General features: G+C 37.0%; 1 protein-coding gene across 2 annotated transcripts in view; it reads right to left on the reverse strand.

Annotated features, from left to right (window-relative positions):
* Positions 1-10826, reverse strand: part of nrxn3a (neurexin 3a) — a 316731-nt gene extending 305905 nt beyond the window's left edge. For both annotated transcript variants that reach the window (XM_016269700.1, XM_016269699.1), the window contains exons 1-3: positions 10654-10826; positions 5026-6214; positions 67-84 (exon numbers count right to left, since the gene is read on the reverse strand). In XM_016269700.1, coding sequence (XP_016125186.1) covers positions 67-84; positions 5026-5722 — 715 coding nt within the window. In that variant the 5' untranslated portion in view covers positions 5723-6214; positions 10654-10826. The remainder of the gene's footprint in view (positions 1-66; positions 85-5025; positions 6215-10653) is intronic.
* Between the last annotated feature and the right edge of the window lie 11432 nt (positions 10827-22258).

Genomic DNA, 22258 nt, shown 5'->3' on the forward strand with positions numbered 1-22258 from the left:
TCATTAATGCTTTCACCGCCTATAAAAGACAGCTTCAATTCAGCCTTAAGGACATTATCAACTCACCTGGGATGCTGTTGGCCTCTGATGGTGTTGCAGAAAAGAAGACACAATGGAAAAAAGAAAAAAAAGAGGAGAGAAACATTGCAGCCATTAGAGCCCACTCACATTATCTTTGCATGAAAACTATCATGCAAACTCTGACACACCTGCCAGCATGCACTGAGCAGACATCTGCCCTGTGCATGTACATAGAAACCCTTAAAATGCCCCTTGCATCCATCCATCCACCCCCTCTTCTCCCTAGGATATGAGGAGGGGGGGGGGGGGGGGGGGGGGGGGATCAGATCTGTGGTGTATGAAACAACATGACACACCAACATCTAAGAGGTCTAGTTCATCTTCCATGTCTTACACACACTCCCAAAGCCCACATCCACGCCTGGGTCATAAATCCAAACAGGCAACAGAACCTGCTCCCTTTAGAGAGGGTTGTGGATTTATGGGACGCTGATGTTTGTCTAAAGCACTGTTCCATACTCAGAGCCTGGTAGCGTTTACTCTCATTGTAGACACACACTCGCTCTCTCTCTCTCTGCGTCACAGGCCGCCTTTGGCACTGAAGCACTGGGCTGACTCATTTCATTAATGCACTCTGGTCGTCTCCCAAACCAAAGGGCATCCAACATTGATAAACGGGCATTGCAATGCTCTGTGTGATGAAAAACAGCTAATCTACGATTTCTCTAATCTGTTCCGGATAGGGATGATTTACGATCATCCGAACATCCAACTACTCGATTAGTGAGGTCAGTGATTCTTAAGCTTTGATATTTTTACCAGTGGTGATATTATTGTGTTCAACTTCAGCTGTTAAGCTGTTAAAATTTGTTTAAAATAATTAGTCATGTTAAAACACAGAATTTGGTAACAATAAAACTAGGGATGCACGATATATCGGCCACCATATCGGTATCGGCCAAAATTTTCATATCGGTGCATCCCTAAATAAAACATAAGGTTGGAAAAAATTTACATTTCATAGGGCCCTAAACATGTAATTTTTGTAAAACTTTTGATAAATTAAATGTTAAATTGTTTACGTTTCATGATTTTAATTAATTAGAAATGTTTTTTGATTAATACAATTTAATTTAACCATTAAAAAGGAGTCCAGAAAAATTTAAACGGAAAAAAACAAAACATTCTCTTAAAGTGACAGCACTTTCTTAATATTAATCAAACAGCAACAAAGAAATCACTCACTGCTCTTGATTGAATAGCTTTTGTAACTTTAATAAAGATTCATCTTTAATTTATAGTCAAATATGCAATGCTGTTTAACACTTCATTACTTTATTCAATTTCTACCTGAAAACTTGTTAGACCTACATAAAAAAAATATGAAAATCACTGTTTATTTTATTTGTATCTTTACTCTATTGTATTTATTTGTGCTGTTGCTTGAAGTTAGATAGATTATTCTTATTTTCTTTATTTTTATTTGACAGTATAGTTTTTGCCTAAACATAGCACATACCGAACCACTAAACTACTCGATTAGTGAGGTCAGTGATTCTTAAGCTTTGATATTTTTAGCAGTGATGATATTATGGTGTTCAACTTCAGCTGTTAACAGAAAATTATCTTAAAATAAATGTAAAAAAAATAAAAAAAATTTTTATTTGACTATTAAAACAGAAATCTATTTTTTGTATATATAGTGTACACAGCTTTAGATTAATAACACTTTAGAAGTAAATGTATTTCCTAATTACCAATATTGTTTTTATAAATTGTAAATGTGCATTATATATTACATGACATAAACCAAATATTTTTAAATATACATAGACATTATAATTATTATTAGGTATACTTTTTAAAATATTTTTATTAATTAATATTTAGCCAACTTTGAGATTATCCAGATTATTCCAATGAATTATTTCATATGACTCTAAAGAATGTAAGATTTTACTGTAGATTTTTTAGTATCAGAGCCTGACAGGCTGAAAAACCAATTTATCTGTTGCCAGTGCACACAAACTGCAGCTAATACAGGAAATTAAGGAAAACCTGATGGGGTCTGCCTCCATGAAATGCTTTTAGTGCAGAGTAATTATAGCTACATTAGACATTAATTTAGTCCTGTATGTGTTGATGTCTGTACTGGCTGAAAATGCAATATGTTGTCTCTCACGGTCACTCATTTTCAGGACACGTTCCAATGTGTAAGTGTGTGTCTGTCTGCCGTGCTTGTTAAAGGCTGGTACAGGACATTAAGTCCTCTGATGAGATGCATTAACCTGGTGGGGAAAGTATTAGGATGTGATTGGAGAGCGGGGAATGCTGAGTTACACTCAGGATGTGAGAGCCATGGTGACTTGATTGATGTGTTCAGCTCTTGAGATGGCCTGTACTGAAGTTCTGGTTGGAATATGAATGTCTACATGCACTGTCAGCCTTCTATGATGACCTAGTTTCTCAGAAACAGCGGTGAAACAAAAATGTATGTTTAGTTGTAGCACATCAGTAGATCTTTTCCTTGTTTTCTCAAAAGCAAAAAGTTTACTAGTTTAATCTGGATTCACACCAAATTGTAATGATCTCTGCAATAAAGAGTCATCTGAATAAAATCTGTTTCTCAACATTTTATGCATAATTTTCTAAAATAAATATTAAATTAACCATAATACTAAATTTTTGCATTTTCTGAACACTTTTGTTCAAAAAGTGAAAATGTTAAGTTCAATTACTTAGAACAGTTCTCTTATATACAAAAAAAGCAAACCATAGCTAGAAAATGTTTAGAGAGTCTTATCCTTAAAAAAAACAACTCTAAGATCTACATATCCTCATAATGCACTTTTGAATTAGCTTTGTTTACATTAAATAACACATGAGGAGATTTGTAAAGAGTGGCCAGCTTAAACATAAACCTCAGCGTACCAATTCAGAGACCATCCGCATGGGAAGACAGACTGAGTGTTTGTTTGGCTGCCAAATGTTTATTATTCTAATCCGCCAAAAGATTACGCGCTTTCGCAAATGATGCAGCGGCTATCACAATTTTCACAGAGCGAGGAACATACGCCACGGCAACGCAAAACAGTTCCGAGGCCATTTTAGCCATCTGGATATCGAGAGGAGTGTCAGATTGTTGCTGCCGCTGCTATGGCAATTGGATTCAGTCAAACGTACGTAAGGCTAATGCTTAACACTTCGGACCAGCTTGCCATATGGCTCCGACCCGATATTTATTACCCACGTACAGATGTTTCAAAAGCCTGAAGACACAAGGTTAAGATGGAATTAAGATTGCTCAGTGGATTTTCGTAATGTTGTTATCAAACACTGATTTCAGCCTTTAATGTGTCATTTCACAATACTGGTTTTGATTAGAGATGCCAGGAGAGGAAGTTCAGCTGTAGTCTTACAGAGCCTTTAAGTTAAGGCTACCCCTGTGCACCAGTATAGTATAATGGCCTCCAAAAATGGTTTATTTATTCTTTTATGATCGGCTGAACTGATTCCCAGCATTCAAAGCCATCAAAGCTGCTTTTACGTCTGGCTTTAGCCCCTATCAGTGGACTGCAGGACCCAGTCAGCCAAACAAGATGGAGAGGAACAACGGCTGTAAATCAAGCCCAAAACTCTGTTCTCTTTACAACCAATAAATTTAACCCTAGTGCCCGGTCTTCTACACATCCCTCTTTCTCTCATTTTCTCTTTCTTGCGCTCTGAAACAGGCCGTACATGCATACACATTCACTTCTATATTAAATACCCAAGTACGCAGATAGCATCCTGGCTTTAACATTTTAATCACATTCAGTAATTGTGTAATTAAGGAGAGCATCGCAGGAGTGGTTGTGTCTACAATGAGAGTAACAACTCATAGGGCTCAGAGCACTGATCACCGATCAATCACCCAGCTTAAACACTCCAGTCACAAGGGGAAAAAAGTTTAGGCCTAATCAAGACAGGAAATATACACATTAGTTTCTGTAATTGTTTCCTAGCTAATTAAAATTCATTATTTCTCAGGTAAAGATAGCCCATATTGTTTTTGCTAGAATTGAAAGCATTAAAGAGGATATCTTTAAAGCAAAAATTATCAAAAGATACAGAAATATTCAAAAAAGAAATCATGGTGTACCTTTCATTACCATCAGGATCATCTACCAGGATCTAAAACATGTTTCATGGGGAAGAACTCAAAAGTTGCGTTCTGTGGTATAACAAAATTAGTTTAGTTATGATGATTATATTTACAAAATAAATGTGCGCAAACCAGAAGATCAGTGTATAAATGAGCACATTCGATAACCAAGGTCATAAAATTTTCTATCTAGGAAAACCAGTAATGACGCTATAAAGAATTGCAATTGACATGTTTAAAATAGGCAATTATCCCCAGTCTCTGATTCATTCTCTGTTGAAGAGGTGCAACAACAAAACCCAGAGCTGTGAAATGGCCTCCTCAAATCCCCAGAGAAACTAAAATGGCCACTTCAGAAAAACAACCAAGGGATCTAAAAATGCACTTTAACATCCTAACACCCACCTCCTCAGCCGGGCACGCTAACACACACACACACAAACGCTTGCCAGAGACAAACAGCTTAGTGCTTTACAGAGGTAAAAACGCAGGTTTTGCTAGTAGTGCATTTCAATGACATTCACTTTCAATTGACCTTAAGAAGCGATGGGGGAATATAGGAGGGTCTTATGAAGCTTATCGAGACATTCCCAGCACAAAAACGCCTGCCAATGTAGAAAACAGATCAACCTCTGTAGACAAGCTAAGAGACGCCATTAACCTGAACCTTAGAGTCAAACTTCAGTAGCATGAAGGATTCTGGGAAACATTATTCACATTTCAGCAGTTAAGACTGACTATTTCGAGTATAATTAGATGGGTGCCAATAAACGTTTGAGAAAAGATTTTACATTGCATATACAGTACAAAGTCAATATTGCATTTGCTCTTATCAAGCTGTAAAATATAAACCGTTTTACCTTCGTTGCAGAATCGGCCAACGTATTCCGTCTTAGAACAATCACAAAGCGGTTCCCCGTCCACAACGGAGCACGTTCCTCCATTCTCGCATGGGTTCTCCATGCAGATCCCCTCTATGTCCATGCGGACCCTCTGGCTGCTTAGCAGAATAGGTTCTTTGTTATTGTACTTCAGTTCCCTGATAATTCCCTTAAACGGCGGAAGATCCTTCACTGTCGGGAGAGTGAGCACAGAAATACGAATATCTTGAGGGACTCCGCCCAGGAAGAGGTCACTAACGATCTTCATGTACTGCCTCTGTGGCCGCACCTCGCCCGATTTGCTCAGTCCGTCCAGAACCAGCACAGTTCTCAGGTTGTACCTGCTCAGGGTGGCAGAATGCCAGCTGCTGTCATTGACTCGCTTGTCCGATACTACTGTGCTCTCGGCGCAGTCGATGCCGAACTGCAACTGGAGCTTCCCTTCGACCACCATGAGTTGCAGGAAGTCGCAGAAGCCACCATCGTCAAAGTACAGGATTAAGGCGGTGGACACGTCTGTTTTGAACTGGAAGCTGAGGTCACTTCTGGTGCTGGCGTCCCAGCGGAGATAGCGTGCCCACTGGCCTTGCGACCCTGTAAACTCCAGGCCCAAGCAGGGCCCAAGAACAGTACTGATCAGCAGCTGCAACTGGACTGGGAATCTGAAGAAATTCATTGTAAAAGTGCTGGAGATTTGGGGTTATTATCCTGAACAGAAGGAAATCATTGAATTCGCTTTGGTTCAAAGGTCAGTATATCCAAAGTACATCCCACAGTATGCCCAGAGATACTAAAGAAGAGGTGAGATCTTCAACGCAGCGACAAACAAACAATATCCTAAAAGAGGAGAGGGAGTTAGGAGGAGAACAGTCTTAAATAACAGTCATAAGGCCAGTGACATTGCACAACAATCCAATCTCTGTCAGGCGACAATAAAAGTACTTCTTCCACGTTTCCTGGAATGGATCGACTTGAGGAGACGAGCAGATGAGGTGTTGCGTGTCTGCTGAGGTGCTGTTTTCTTCTGGAATCTCCTCAGACTTTAATCATCCAGACAGGTCCTCCAGGTCGGACTCTTTCTGTATTTAGGGAAACCAGCGCAGACTGCATGATGCCTTGTGGGTAATGTAGTCCATACTGTTACTCTGCCCCGTCTAGCACACAATAGCTGTCAAAATAGAAAAGCATCAAATTACAAACGAATCCACGAATGGCTCAGTCTATCGAGTGTGTGATTTTTTTTTATGCATAAAACACAAAAGCATAAAAATATATTATGTAACAAAACAATTCAGTACACTTTCACAAATATTATCATGAAAAGCTGCATTTGAATAAGTCTCTTATCATTTTGTAAAACGCAACTCCTGATAAAGCCTAATTAAAAGTTTCTATTTTAGAGGCATTTTACCCAAAAGATTCTTGTGTGTTATCGGTCATCTAGTGTGTAAATTACCAGCATTATTCACATGGCAGCTCCAGCTATCATTCAATAGCAGCGAGTCCGTGTTTATCTGATGATGTGGAAAATTAAAAGGCTTTCTGCAGGATGCACAATGCATGAAAACAATAATATGCATGTCGACACATTCTCATGACACATAACCCACATTTCCAGCACCATAGTCATCTAAACACTAGGTCTAAAAATCTATAATATTTTGCTTTAAAAATATAAAATTTAGGTGTGGTCCTTCATTTTGAAAAAAAAAAACATTGCATAAAGATGATCTATAATTAATAATAATTTTAAATAATCTAATGAATAATCTAAAATGATTGTGCATTATTATTATTATTATTTTTTTTTAAAGGAATGTTGCATAAGATGCAGTAAAAACGCAACGGAAATGTTTATTTTATGGATTAGGGCTTTTTTTAACACATCCTTAAGCACAAACAAAATGGCCTGTTTTGTTCTACAAATATGAGAGAAGATTCCCATGCTGACGTTTGGCCTTAAACCAGCACAGATTAGTAGGACTTTTGTGAAGGCAAAACGCAGCTCCGGCTCCTCTTAACATGTGTCCCCTACGTGCATAAATGAATAGGCTCCAATTACATGGCAACATGCGAGGTGTAACCTAATAGACATCTAATATTGCCCGTGTCCTTGCCAGAGGCGTAGGCAGCAGGTACGGCAGGACAATAGTGCTTCCAGCCCACGCGATTCAACCGAGCCGTCAGAGCTCTGCCTGCTGCAGCTGAAGAGGGGAAAAAGAGCGAGAGACCGCGTGCTTGTAACAGATACTCCACGTTGGCTCGCTCCCACACCTCGAAATATGCATGTGTGCTTTCTCGTTTTCTTTTTTTGTCGGGCGAGGGGTAGCAAAGAGGAGGAGAGAGGTGAAAAGGCTAAACTGAGCACATCATTGTCCTCATTGATTTGTGATTGACACACCCCACTGGGAACGGCACACGACACCACAAAATAAAACCCCTGCATTTGGATCCCGCTTAAAAAGACGGCGAGTAGGAGAAGGAGGTGTAATGGAGGAAGGGGGGCATGTTAATGACAGCAGGTCCAACCATTCATCAGACACACAAAGCTGGGTTTTACCACAGGTGCCTCAATTATGCTCTGCCATTACACCAGAAGAGCTGCGACAAAATGTCCTCCAGTGCGCCCGATGATATCATGGAGGCTTTGGGAGGAGGTGCACGCCATTTCAGCGAGCTCGGCTCCGTAAGTGACACGGTTGCCGTCGAGCCTCAGTGTGGTGGAGCGGAGGAGTGGGCGAGGTAGAGCTGGGCCAAAATGGATGACATCAGCGTCCGGTGCTCTCCTCCTGGGCTGCCAGCCGGCGAATGGGAGGCGTGAGGCTCCTACCTGGCCTCATATAGCCTCCCCCCAGTGACCCAGAGTGGGCACGGGTACCACCAGCAACCCCCTAAACAACCAACTGCAGAGGAACAGCGACTTGTGAGTGGTTCTGCAGCAGTCATTTACGGCATTACATCACCTTGCCAAAACACACCATCCTTGTGCCATGATTGACTATAATACCCCTCATAATCAGAAACAGAGGATTAGGAATATGATTTATGACCAAATTTCACTGTGGTAAAGGTGTGGAGTGTGTGCATTATATAGGGCTCTGATCAAGACAGAAAGATCACGTCACACTGCGGTGTATTGGAAAGGCAGAGCACATTCGATGAGTGTTTTGGAGACTGAGCATTGCACAACGCCAATAGGAAATATTCTTCAATGCGACACAGACAAAAAGGCGATTTTAAAGAATTAAAAAAAGAAAGAAAAATCTAACGCGGCAGAACGATATTCGTTACAAAATTGGGAAATGTGTTATACGGGTTTCTTATTATATTCGGTAAACAAAACGAAAATATATATATTATATTTTACATAGCGTTCATTAAATATCTAATACATTTATATGTGCATATATATATATATATATCTATATATATATATATATATATATATATATATATATGTGTGTGTGTATTTTTCAGTTTTAGAATTATCAGTGTGAATTATTCTAATTCGTTTATCTCTATGGAAAAATACATTGGTTGCATTCAAATCATTTAGCTGTCTTGGCTTGATAGGTTAAATGGAGATTATAACCAACACCCGTGAGAACAAAACGATACAAAATACAGGGAAACAATAAATGTCCTTTTATTTTAATTTTAGCTAACGTGTAATGCGATTTAATACATTTGAAACAGATGTATATTTTTAAGCAAAAATCGCTTATATGGAGCATTAAATTTGAATAGTTTTGTGCTCCAATATTTCGTTTTTAAAACAGCATTTCGCTTCGTTTCACCCGTCTAAAACGGTGCACAATATACACACAAAATGTGCTCGAATACACTGAAATCTCACTTTTGATCCAAATTATTAATGCACAATTCAGTCACCTAAAATAAGGCACGTCAGTCTCACAAATAAATGAGCACATGTATAAACAGACCGACAAAATAATTTTGGTGAGAGGACACTGCATCATATTTCACACAAAAGATGTCACAAAACACCACAGGGTGAAATTAAACACGCTCGAATAAATATATGATATATTATTTTAACTCAGACATACGTGTTCATTTTCATTTCTGTCAGCTGTGAAAAAAATAAGTCGATGAATGTGTGTGTGTGTGTGTTTGACAAGGCCGCACTCAGGAAATATTATCTACCCCGACAATTTCAGGACAAACGATACTGTCTGGGTGGATGTGTTAACATTTCGGCAAAAATGTTTAACACACAAATACAACGTATCTAGCCCAATTATTATTTTAACAAAAACATTCAATGTAGGCTACTAAAAAGCATAAGCCTGAATCGTCTACCTTTAAAATGAGTGTGTGAGCGCGCTAGTGCGTGTTATACTGAATTATTACCAAAGTCTATTGAATTCCAGGAGCTCTAACTGAGCCGCTACACATTGATGAGAACGAATTAAGATATTCTAATAATGCACTGTACTCACTTGAGCACTTCAAAGCGAGACAAAAAGAGCTGAATGTGCATGTTATGTGCAAACGTGCAAAAAGTTCTAACATTTCAATTATCGTGACAATAAGACAGATGTTTATATCGAATCATTTATAAGGGTTTGTGAATATTCTTAAATCACTGCAAAGTGTTAATAGCCACCCTTGAACTATTTATATAAATATATGTTTAATAAAAGACTGCTAAAAAGTCCCTATACATTTTGTCTAATAAAATCCAGAATAAAGTAGTACACTAATAGATCATACTAGTAAAATGCATTAGGCTATGTACACCGCATGTGTGCATCCTAAAAATTAATTTTAGCCAAATACATTTGTAGCAAGTGTTAATATATTTTCACACACGCGCTAAAAAAAGAACATGGATATGCGTTCCTGTGTATTTGGCCAGTCCATGTCTAGGTGCATTCATGAGGATGGAACCTGCAGTGGGCATGCGTGTTGTTTATCCTGAGTGGCAGTTGATCATGGGCTCCACAGACACCTGAGAACTCATTCATTATTCACAGCCACAGATCTTGAGAGCAAAGTGCGAAATTGTTTGTTACATGTTTACTGAGGAAAAGGCGTGCTTTTTTCGTGTTTACTACAAGAATACAGGCCTATGTTGTCAAACTTACTGAAAATAAACGAAACATTCTGTGATATTTCTGGCAGCTGACAAAAAGAAAAAAAAAGAGTCAGTACATATTTATTTTTGTGCCTAAAATTTAGTCTCGAAAACCGCTAAACTCTGACAGAAATATGTTACTGTTTCCACACTGAGCTCTGTATAGAAGACGACCGTCTATCCTTGAAGAATAAATACTCGTAAATGTATTTTTAGAGTTCGACAGCGTGTGTAAAACCTCTTTTCGTTTTTTCTGTTGTGGGCCTGAATGATAATATAGTTTAGTATTTTACAACCAAACAACGCGAATGTCGTTTATTTTGATTCAGTGCAACACGCCGCGTTCACAGAAATGAAAATAAAATTAAAACAACAACCGTGATTTACAATGTAAAAACAAGCCAACTAACGTTAAGTGTAAATACTCGAAGCAAGTGATGAACTTGAAACATCCCGGCGAGCTTTCAATCATTCCGTAACCAAAAAGAAAAAAGAAACAGACTAACCTCAGTTTTCGTAAAAATATCCCAAAGCGTAATAATCCACATTACATTCCCAACAGGCTCTATATGTTTGGTCCACGCCGCTAAACGTCGTTTTTTCACGGTCTTGTGTGAGGATGTTTTACCTCGGTTCTGTGCTCGCTTGCAGTTACAGAGAGCCGCGCGCTCAGAGATACTGTTGGACAATCACGAGATTTTCACACACTCGCCGCGCGACCCCGCCTTCCTCTTACTGCGAGGCTCGCGCCATTTAAAGGTGTAGTAAAATCTGAGAGAAAGCTTGGAGTTTCTTTTTGAAGCGGTTGATACATTTATATTATACACGAAATGTCTACGAGATGTCTGTGTTCTGTTTGCTTACATTAGTGGATCCATGCTGACTTGATGAAGTCCCCTCAGAAACGCGCCGTTTCTTCTAAAGATTACAGTTATCCTCTCTTACCAGGAGACTCGTTCAAAACGGAAAGTATAGTATGTCATTTCGCAACAATACCTGCAAGAAACGCGTATTATGTGAGTGAATGTTTTCAATAGGCCTATGTATAAAAGAAAATCGCTAAATGTTTTGTGTAGGCTATTAGAAATTAGCAGGCTTTGCAGCATTGTCAAGAACAGTGTTGGGGAAAGTTACTTTTAAAAGTAGTGCATTACAATACTGCGTTACTCCATAAAAAAAGTAACTAATTACGGTACTTGGTTACTTTTTATGGAACGTAATGCGTTACGTTACTTTTTAAATCTGGACAGGGCTTGCTTGTTTGTTTTTAAAATAAAAAGTTCTATTTTTGGCAAATACAAAAGCCTTTCCACACCAAAAGTGAAATGAATAAGCCACAGGCTGAAGGGAAATGTAAATTTAAGTCTGTACAGTAGAATGCTGAAGAAGAAATTGCAACACACTTCAGCAATAAAAAAAGACACACGGATGTTTGTCTAGAGTAATTTGTGCTTATTAGTACGGTTGAACTGGATCATCGAAGGTCAGAAGCAAAGACATTGGTTAATAGAATGGGATTAAATACATAAAGGATATTTGTGTTGTTTAACATTTAATTATTGCATATTCTGAGTTGCATTATTTTTATTCATTTTGAGGAATACTGAATCTGTGTTTTTTGTGTGAGTGAGATGAATTAATGCATATTCATATTTATTTTAGAACTACAGTAACATCTTCTGATTTCTCTTAACATGGGGACAGGAGAGCTGTCAGTCAATAAATTGGAAAAAATAAAGTAACTTGCGTTACTTATTTGAAAAAGTAACTCAGATATTCTCTTGTAAATTAAAAAGTAATGCGTTACTTTACTAGTTACTTGAAAAAAGTACTCTGATTACGTAACTCGAGTTACTTGTAATGAGTTACCCCCCAACACTGGTCAAGAATATCTGAAAACACAATAATCTAGTTATTTGATTTATTGAATAATTTTTCATAAACAATACTCTAATTTTAATAAGTGTTACATCTGGACCCTTATTTGAAGAACCTCACCAGAGTTTTTTCAACTTTTCACCTTTGACCATTCAGAAATTCAGCATTTTTTTTACATCTATGAATCTAATTTGACCCAAATTTATGTCATTTTCTCCTATTTATCCCCTCACAATATATACTGTCCTCTATAATAGTGTGCAATGAAACTAAATCTCCTAGAAACACTTTTGTTTGTGGGGCAAGTGTAACCTAATCAATAAATGTGCGAGTGTTTTTTTTCCTTTTGGGTGCACTTACTTCGGACAACAGAAAGGCCTGAGAGAATCTGCTGTCCTTGGTGCTGAACTTCACCACAAACACAACTGCTGTGCACCAGCTAAATTTTGAATTGAATGGGGGGTTTAGTGGCAATGTACACTCTTAAAAATAAAGGTGCTTCAAAAGGTTCTTCAAGCGATGCCATAGAAGAACCATTTTTAGTTCCACAAAGAACCATTCAGTCAAAGGTTCTTTAAAGAACCATCTCTTTATTACCTTTTTGTAATCTCAAGAACCTTTTTTCGCCACAAAGAACCTTTTGTCAAACAGAAAGGTTCTTCAGATGTTAAAGGTTCTTTATGAAACCATTTAGACAAAAAGGTTCTTCTATGGCATCGTGAAGCACCTTTATTTTTAAGAGTGTATTTTGACTTCCAAAAGAATATAAAGCTATTTTCCACATAGTTTTATACTTGGGACGCAAGTGAAATCTGCACACTCAAAAAACTAACATTGCAATCGATAGGTGTTGACCATGTCATTGATTTGCAGCCCAAATGATCCATCATAGATCCTACAGAATATTGAGCGTGTCTCTGAGTTGAATGGATCGAACCTCTCCGGCCTGCAGAGTCAAGCTCATCTGAAGCTGAATGATACGTGTTTGAGGCAGAAACGCTATCAGAGGTAAGCATGTTGCAATGTTGAGATTCTTCTAGTAGCGCTTTATCACATGCAGTGCCTGTGAGATGACTATGTTTTGGTCTCATTCACACAGTAAGAATGATAGTTAGGCTTCCACTCTTTTGTGCGCCTGTCCATTCCAGTATTCACCAGAGACTAATAGGTCTTGAGGCATCTACAAGCCCTGTATGACAGACTGGCTCTTTTTATCCCATTCAGGACATTTCAGACACTACGCAAAGACAAGCTTTCCAAACCACCCTCTAAGAAACAGTCCCTTCACCTGAAAGCTTGACATCTCCCTCATTCACTCACATCCAACCAATTTCCTGTCATTACCAGTACACAACCAGGTCAGATGGCATGTCCCTACTGTTGTTTTCATGCAAACTCCATGCCCTTTTATCTTCTGCAGTACAGGAGATACTGATACTCTGTGTACATATAAAGATATGTGACCCTGGACCACAAAAGCAGTCATAAGTCCCACTTATGCTACAGATATAAGGCATATCTGTAGCAATAGCCACCAATACACCGTATGGGTCAAAATTATAGATTTTTCTTTTATGCCAAAAATCATTAGGATATTAAGTAAAGATCATGTTCCATGAAGATATTTTGTTAATTACCTACCGTAAATATATTAAAACTTAATTTTTGATTAGTAATATACATTGCTAAGGACTTAATTTGGACACCTTTAAAGGCAATTTTCTCAATATTTTGAATTTTGTGCACCCTCAGATTCCAGATTTTCAAATATTGCCCTATTCTAACAAACCATATATCAATGGAAAGTTTATTTAATCAGCTTTCAGATCATGTATAAATCTCAATTTCAAAAAATTGAACCTTATGACTGGTTTTGTGGTCACATATATGAAGATCGTGACAGATATAAAGATACACATCAAATTGAAGTAGGCCGAGACGGATATTAAATCTGTGGAATTGGACTGAACATAGTAAAATATTTAAAAACTCAATGGACATTCCAGGAATTCTGTGACTGCTCTGACCCTATATATTTTCTAAATGCATGTCATTGTTCTCATTGTGAACGATTCATCCGTGCATGCTTTATTTTAATTTTTTTTACCTCATAATTTTGAATTAAAATAACAACTTGATCTTTTGATTAATCTTAATCAATCATTTATGTGCACAGAAGCTGCATCTGAAGCAACATGGCTGAAAACAATCCATATACATCTTGGATGGCCTAAGAATAAGTAAATTATCAGCTTTTTTTCATTTTGGGAGAACTATTCCTTTAACGTGCCAATGTAAATACAGCAGACTTACCACATAGCATAGAGACTGAGAGTTTTATCTGCAGAAGATTTATATTGAAGCATTACAGCAGGATGTTTGCCACCTGTTGTCATTCAATATATCGTGACATAAAACAAAAGAGAGGAACAGATGACACCCTTCGCATTCACTAACAATCTGAGTGCATAAAACAGTACAGTACACCTGTACAGTGCAGAGAGCAAAGGAAACCATCTGTTTACTCTCCTAAGCACTGCAAACAACCTGCCTGCTAGCTGCTCTGGCATCGTCAGCATGTAAGGAGAGTTTACAGGGTGGCATTCTGCAGATATTGATTTCTGCAGTTAATTCATAAAGGTCTCAGCTGTTCTTTTTCAATTAAACCTGGAAGCCGCCTGGGTCAAGTGGATCAATGTTGCGCCCGCAGGTATGAGTTCAGAGCAGATTTACTTAGATTGACTAAGTAAACAACATATTGACTGACACACTCCCATTCCTGAGCTTCCTGTGTTGCAGCTGATGACACAAGCTGAAAAGAGAGCATGCTGGTAGAGACTGACAGCTCTGTTCTCATATTCTGTTTAACTTTGCTCTGGAAGACTGACCTATGGATTTATCAGTTCCAGGGTTTACTTTTAACCTAGTATTTCTTGTTGTAATAAGTATTTTTCTTTGCTTTTCTTGGTTTCCGTAGAGCTGAGGCACCAGCCAAGGCACCTTTCTCTCTCTCGCACACTCTTATTCAAGTTTAGTGTCAGAAGGAAATCAGACAAGCAACACAAGCTTTGTTGTAAAAGGATGATAAGGGAAAAAAGGATAAGTTCAGTCACTGCATAATGGCTGGCTTTACTATGAAAGACCTCTGTTTGCAAAGCGAAAGTCAGGTTTCTGCAGCATGATTTTAAGTCTTAGTCTGAGCAAATCTAAAGCCACCATTTCATAAAATCGGATAAAATAGAGAAGAGCTTCCTGCTGGGGGTACAATAATAAACTGTATACACCATAATTTAACCTTCAGGGTGAATGTACACTACAAATAATCAGTTAAAGGGATAGTTTGTCCATTATTTATGATCTCTAATGTATACTACTGGACTTCTACTTTTGTCATCATTTACTCACCCTCGTGTCATTCCAAATTTGTAAAATTTTCATTCTTCTGCAGAACACAGAACAAGATATTGTCCAAATTATGAAAGTCAACAAGGTCCATTTCTAAAGCGAAATGATTTTGGACAGAATAAATATTTGTATTTGTATACAAAATATATACAAATAGGCCAAAAATATAAATGAGGAAATTTAAATAACTAAAATATATTGAACATTTATTCATTGAAATATATTGTAAAATCAATCTTTTTTGGTCATGTTTTGCATATATTGAAAAAATATATTTAAAATGATATCTGAAAATATATATCATTTTTGCAGTATAGACAGACTACATCAAATATGGCAGTACAAACCTCAAATGTCAGACCTCATTATTAGTTCTTGCAAGTCGTGTGAACAAACGTCATGATGTACGAGAAGTTTCTGAGAACGAATGAGCTTTACGGTTTGAAAATAATTGTTTATTTTGTGTTTTGTTTTTTTGGCTGCATGTAGTGAAGGGAAATAGAAGCCTTTGTTCACTCAAATCAAATCATTGATCAAAATGTTATTTTAAAACAAGATTTTGGACAATATATTTTAAAGATATTTTTATATATAAAATAGAAATAAAATTGACAAATAATATAGGAAATATGAATAACTACAAATTATCAAAAAATATACTTTCTGATTTTAATGTTTGTATAATTTTAAAATATATCTGAAAATAAATATTTTTGGCAGTATAGGTATCAGGATTGGACCTGTTTTGTCATGTGTTTCAGTTCCTGTTTTGCCTTACTTGGTCTTGTTCCTGTCCTTGTTTAGTTTGATTATTAATTGATTCCCTGCACCTGTCTGTCCCTCGTTATCCAGTCCTTATAAGCCCCAGTCTGTTCAGTTTGTATTTGTCGGTTCTTCTTGTTGTGTACGTGTGTTTGCGCCAGTGCCCTTTGTGTGGATTTACCCTGTGTTCCTTGGAATAAAGACTTTTGATTGTACTCCTTGTTTCCCTCGCACTCCTTCCAACAGCGCACCGTGACAATAGGCATGACTACATCAAATGGTGGCACAAATTTCAAATGTCAACAAACGTTAAACCTCTTTGATATGCCACAAGACCAAAGGTCATGAACCCATGAGGTTTGATGTTAGTAAACCTAACTAACCTAATCATAAGATAGACTTAAAATATAATTTTTATTACTAAACGTGAGAAAAAAATATTATTTTTTCAGAGAAAATTGCATCTAGGATGAAACTAAATGGTCAGCGGTGAGCATTTCAAAATATTTGAGTGAGGAGGGGGATTGAAAGTGTTTGGAGCTAAAAATGATTGTGTATCAGCTTGTGTGTGTGTGTAAGACAGAAGAGCCAGAATGGCATTAAGAAAAAGGAGATACAGTGTAGAGAGAGAGACAATCTGACAGATAGAAACAAAGAGAGAGATAGAAAACTAGAGAAAAAAGAAAGAGCGATAATATACTGAGTCACTGGAGCATTCACTGACATTTCCTCTGAGATTCTCACATTCATCAAGCAAGATCTCCATATCGCACATCTCTCTTTTTCTCTCTGTGATCAACCGTCTGTGAGCATCTGCTCAAGCCCTCCACGCTGAAGCTGTGCTGGAGAATCAGCCCATGTGCAGGATATCTGTCTCACGTTTATAGCCTGTCTAACTTACTCAACCCTTATCTCAGAGCACAGCCTTACCTGTTACATTTTTTTTAAGCCTAAGAATTCAATATTGTATTATTCAGTGACTCTTTTGTTTCTCTTTTGCCCCTACCCACAAACAAACACAAACACGGTCACTTCCAACAGTTAGCTAAGTAACAGACTCTAAATTAATAGTGAAAACATGCCTTCACAGTCCCAAAGGTTCCCATCTGGCATACTGAGATCAACATGCTTTATATAACATGAGCAAACCTGCTAATGATTCCTTTATTTGGCTTCCCAAAACAGCTGATATCAGATAAGTCCCAAGTCACTGCTGCCTATTGTTCCAAACCTGTTTAACTTTCTTCTGTGAACCATAAAATATTGTTTAACAAAAGAAGATATCAAGGCTTGTTTTTAGAACAATCAAATTAAAATGTTAAAAAGCATTTTCAATTGGAAAAGAAAAATAATACGCATCCCCTTTTCAGGTTTTTACAAAATTTACAAAAAAGCAAACTAACAAAACAAAACAACAAAAACTTTAACAAAATGCAAAACAAAACAAAAACAACACAACCAAACAACAACAACAAAAAAACTATAAAACCATAAAAAAAAACAACAACAGCACAATAAAAACAAAACCACACAACAACAACAATAAATAAATAAAACGCAAAACAAAACCTTGGTCTAAAAGTTTTTTTCTCTCTCTCTCACTGCAGTGCAGAAACTATTTGTCCTCTCCATGCATTCTTTCACATACAATGAACCACATGTATGTATTTCTCTGAACATGGAAGTTCTCTCTCTTGCTCGCTTCTTTCCCATGCCTCTTTCCTTTCCAAAGAAGTATAGGCATTGCCTGAGTTCTGGGAATGCAGACATTATCAAAGCCTTATATCCTTGATGTCGGGTGGCTCATTACTCGCCCTGACATCATAAGTGCATTACACTAGACACGTCCTGTCCCTAGATCGGTCCAACTTCCATTACATTTCCCAGAGCTGATTCTATAGAGATTATCTCCCTCTAGCTACTTCTGTCTCTCTGAATCTGTTATCTGACTTCATCGACTTCCTCCCCCTATCCTCCTCCTGTCTGCCAGTCTCTGAAAACTCCTTCTCCATCTCACTCTCTCCTTGAAGTCAAGTTGGAGTTTTAACCTTCAAATGCATTTTTGGAAATTGGATGAGATGATTTGGAATTGTTCTTTCAACGCAAAAATGTAAACAATAGGTGAGCATAATGCACACTGTTTCACGTTGTTCTACAGCAGCGGTGGATCTTTCATCTTGGCTCCTGAGTGCTCTGTCCTCCCACCTCCACTCTAATTACTGTGATTACACTGCCATCTTTAAAAGTCTTCATTGGCTCATTCCTCAACATGACCATTTATTTTCGAGCCAAGAAGAACTTATCTATGTCAAGCCGATTCTGCTAGCAGAAGTGTAGAGCCACAAGGGTAGAGGAACAGCACAGGAAATACATCACTGCCTGCACTTACATTGCCATTTATGCTTCAGATGAGCCTAGTGCTTCATCTTCTTGCAAAATTTGAATATGGTGTAGGGCTGTGCAATAAATCGCATGCGATTGTCATGCGCATCTCGTCAGTAAAGCCGGTTCCGTGATTAGTAGTAAATCTCCATCACCTGCTTTCAGATGGAGCAGCATTTACTACACAGAGCCGTAGTTCACTGACAATTAGGCAATATTGTGTTCATAATCGCAGATGAATCACATTCAATTATGAACGCGATATTGCCTAGCTTGTCAGTGAACTACTGCTCTGTGTATTAAATGCCACTCCATCTGAAAGCAGGTGATGGCGATTTACTACCAATCACGGAACCGGCTTTACTGACGGTGCGATTAATTGCATAGCCCTAATATGGTGGAAAGTGTTTTTTTTTTATAGTCACATTCTATTGCATTGTAAGATAATTCCATTCTTGCATGGACTAACCCTAACCCCTAACAAGGACAAGAATCTAACCAAACCAAATTTTCATAATAATTATGTTTAAAATATTAAAAATATATATTTCCAATGGGGAAAGAAAAATAAATGTGTATTTCATTTTAATGTTTATTTAATTTGTATTTATTAAAATTGTTATCTTGCTCATTACTTCACAAAATTTTGTTAGATTTCCCAGAAAATACTTCTTATACGTCTCTTATGTCATTTTTCTTTTCAAGTAAAATATATCTTGTTTATATTAAGGATTTTTACAATAAAATCAAATCACATCAAACATAAATTAAATTAAATTAAATTAATGTTTTGGCTCATTCCATTACCATTTATTTTTGAGAACAAGAAATGCATCTCTTCCTGCACTTACAGTGCCGTTTCTGCTTCAGATGAACCTAGTGCTTCTTATTGCAAAATCTGAATATACTGTTCTGGGTTTGTTTGTTTTTTCGTTTTTTTAAGTAGTACATCTATTTCACAATATATTGCATTGTATGTAGATCCCATTCTTGCATTTAGAGACCCATTTTTATAATCGAAGGCCTTTTTTTATAATTTCCATTGATTCAATCTGTTTTGTGCAATTTTGTCGAAATATACTAAAAGACAGATTCAGTGACAAGATACAGACTAACTTGGGTGATTTCCTGCCATCTTTTATCCCATGAAGTTTGAGAGTAGCACACAATGTACCATTGAACATGATGTTACCATGCCATTTGGCCTGGTAAACTTAACTCTATCATAAGAGCTTTAAAAGCACATCCCATACGCACGACCTCCGTTACAAAATAAATGATGCTGAGTGGATCTGCAGAGAGAGCAGCCCACACAAAAGCAGGTCGGGACGTTTTCCCGTCAACTGCGTCACGATGTTGACTTAGAGTGGTGAGCGACTCGACCCCACCGCCAGCTAAGTGCACAACCGTGTTATAATCACACAAGTGTTTAGCACGAAAATACTCCACGATATAAAAATACACACAGGGAATGCATTCAGAACAGCACTGAGGTATTAATTGCTTGGAGTAAATGGAAAATCTTGTAAAATAAGAACAACAACAAAAAAAGGTTTTACAAATAAAATCAGGTTTTAAGTGCCGACTAGAATCAGGATTTAGTCTGGCTTATCTCAGGATATAACCCTATGAGAAAATGCGCTTCTAGCTTATGAAAATTTTAGCAAAGCGAGATAATGGAAGCACATTAACGGCCAGGAAATGACATACAGAGGTTGAGTAAATAACACTTTCTATTGGCTCAAGTTCAGCAGCTGCAGAACCAACAAAGGACGGTATTGTTAATTTGTAAATGTTATTTGAACAGAGGAGGTGGTAATGGTCGTGGGGGGTTTCCTCAGCTTTCTTTCACATTCACAAATCCATACAGTCAAACATTGCATATGACTGTTAGCAAAGAAACCATATGTTTAAGTGACCACTCATACTACAACATCTATTCAGAAGTATCAGTTTACACTTGATTTGTAAGTTTAATGGCTGCCCAGCATATGACAAAGCCTGGATCCCAATGGGGTTAGTGGTCTATGTGGTATTGTAGCTGTCAGAATAGGCTAGCTTTCCCTAGAGACTCCTTATCTCGCATGTAAACTGATGACGGCAGAAGAGGTCATGCACACATGCACATATATACACTCATCTCCACCTGTCAGTCCACCAACAAAGACTTTTACTGCCAGGAAAGAAAGATTCTGCTTGTTTAAATCCAAATATGCATATCAATAAGATTAATCATGGGCTCAAATCAGTAATAATGGGTCTAGTTTGTCATTTCTAATGAATTCACAATCTGATATTTTTAATTCAGATTGGCATGTGTAATATTAAATATAGTTCTATATTGATTTAACAGTCCCTCTTGGTCTTTTGGCAAGAGAAGAGCAGCTATACACAGGGATATAGCAGAAGTATAATGTGTCACTGTATCTTGGCCGGTGTATTTAAGGGCAAGAATATCCACATCAATAATACATGGCAACGTTATGCAACAAGAATACCTGTTGGCAGCTGTTGTCTGTGCCAGAGATGGAAAGTGAGATATGCTGCCAAACGAATATACTACTTTTCAATACACAGCAACAATAAAAATGACAAATTAGGAATGTGACATTACACTGATGGCAAGTGAAATAACATTATGGACAAAAAGTTTCAACTGAATGGAACCTGAAATAACGTCAATGGAAAGTTCTAGAAGTTCAAAATGATATTGTTTTCTATACTCACTCTTTTTTATGAGCCAGTGATGAGTCACCTGCTTTTAAATAGAAACCTATTCAATCAGCAGTGTTAGTGCTGATAAGCTTACATGTGCTGATATATATATATATATATATATATATATATATATATATTCTAAATACTTTCCGTACCCACTGTATATATTTGTAGGATCGTGTTATTTTGAGTCATAGCAAGGGTGACATTTTTTCTTTAGTGCAGCTGAAGTCGCATAATTGCACTATAATACAATAAAATCGAATTTATTAGGATATAAATATAATATTATTATAATTAGTTTCCACAACATATTTCTCTTAAACTGCTAGGCTATATGAGACACAGGCTCCAAGCTAACAGAAAAATATTAAGAACATTTTGCAAAGGTTCCCATTAAGTTAGAAAAATATTATTTCGAAATGTTCTCTGAACGTTCAAAACATACAGTTTTTTAAACCATTTTTTTCTACTATGCAAACGTTAGAGAAAAACATTACGGGAACATAACATCTTTTCATTTTGCCAACATTATGGGAACGTTACTTGTGAATGTTCTCTGAACGCTTTGAAACAAGTCTAGTAACACTGGAAAACAAAACAACAACAAAAACACATTTGACGAATGTTCAACCGAAGCATTACAGAAAAAAAAATTATAGAATTCTGTAAATAACTTTTTTTGTGCTAACGTTTTTGGAACAATATTGAAGACCAGATAACTTTGAATGATCATTCTATTAAGAGCTCATGTTAACATGTTAATGCAATAGTTAACATGAAATAACTATGGGCAGCATACAGTATTTTACAGCATGTTAACCTTTGTTAAAATGTTAAAACAAAAAAAAAACAAAAAAAAAGTTGTTTATTGTATATATTAGTTCACCGTGCATAACCTAATGTTAACAGACACTCTTAATTTTAAAAATGCATTATTAAATGTAGAAATTAACATTAAAATGA

Source organism: Sinocyclocheilus grahami, unplaced genomic scaffold (assembly GCF_001515645.1).
Source record: "Sinocyclocheilus grahami isolate Dianchi unplaced genomic scaffold, SAMN03320097.WGS_v1.1 scaffold54.1, whole genome shotgun sequence".
NCBI lineage: Eukaryota > Metazoa > Chordata > Actinopteri > Cypriniformes > Cyprinidae > Sinocyclocheilus > Sinocyclocheilus grahami.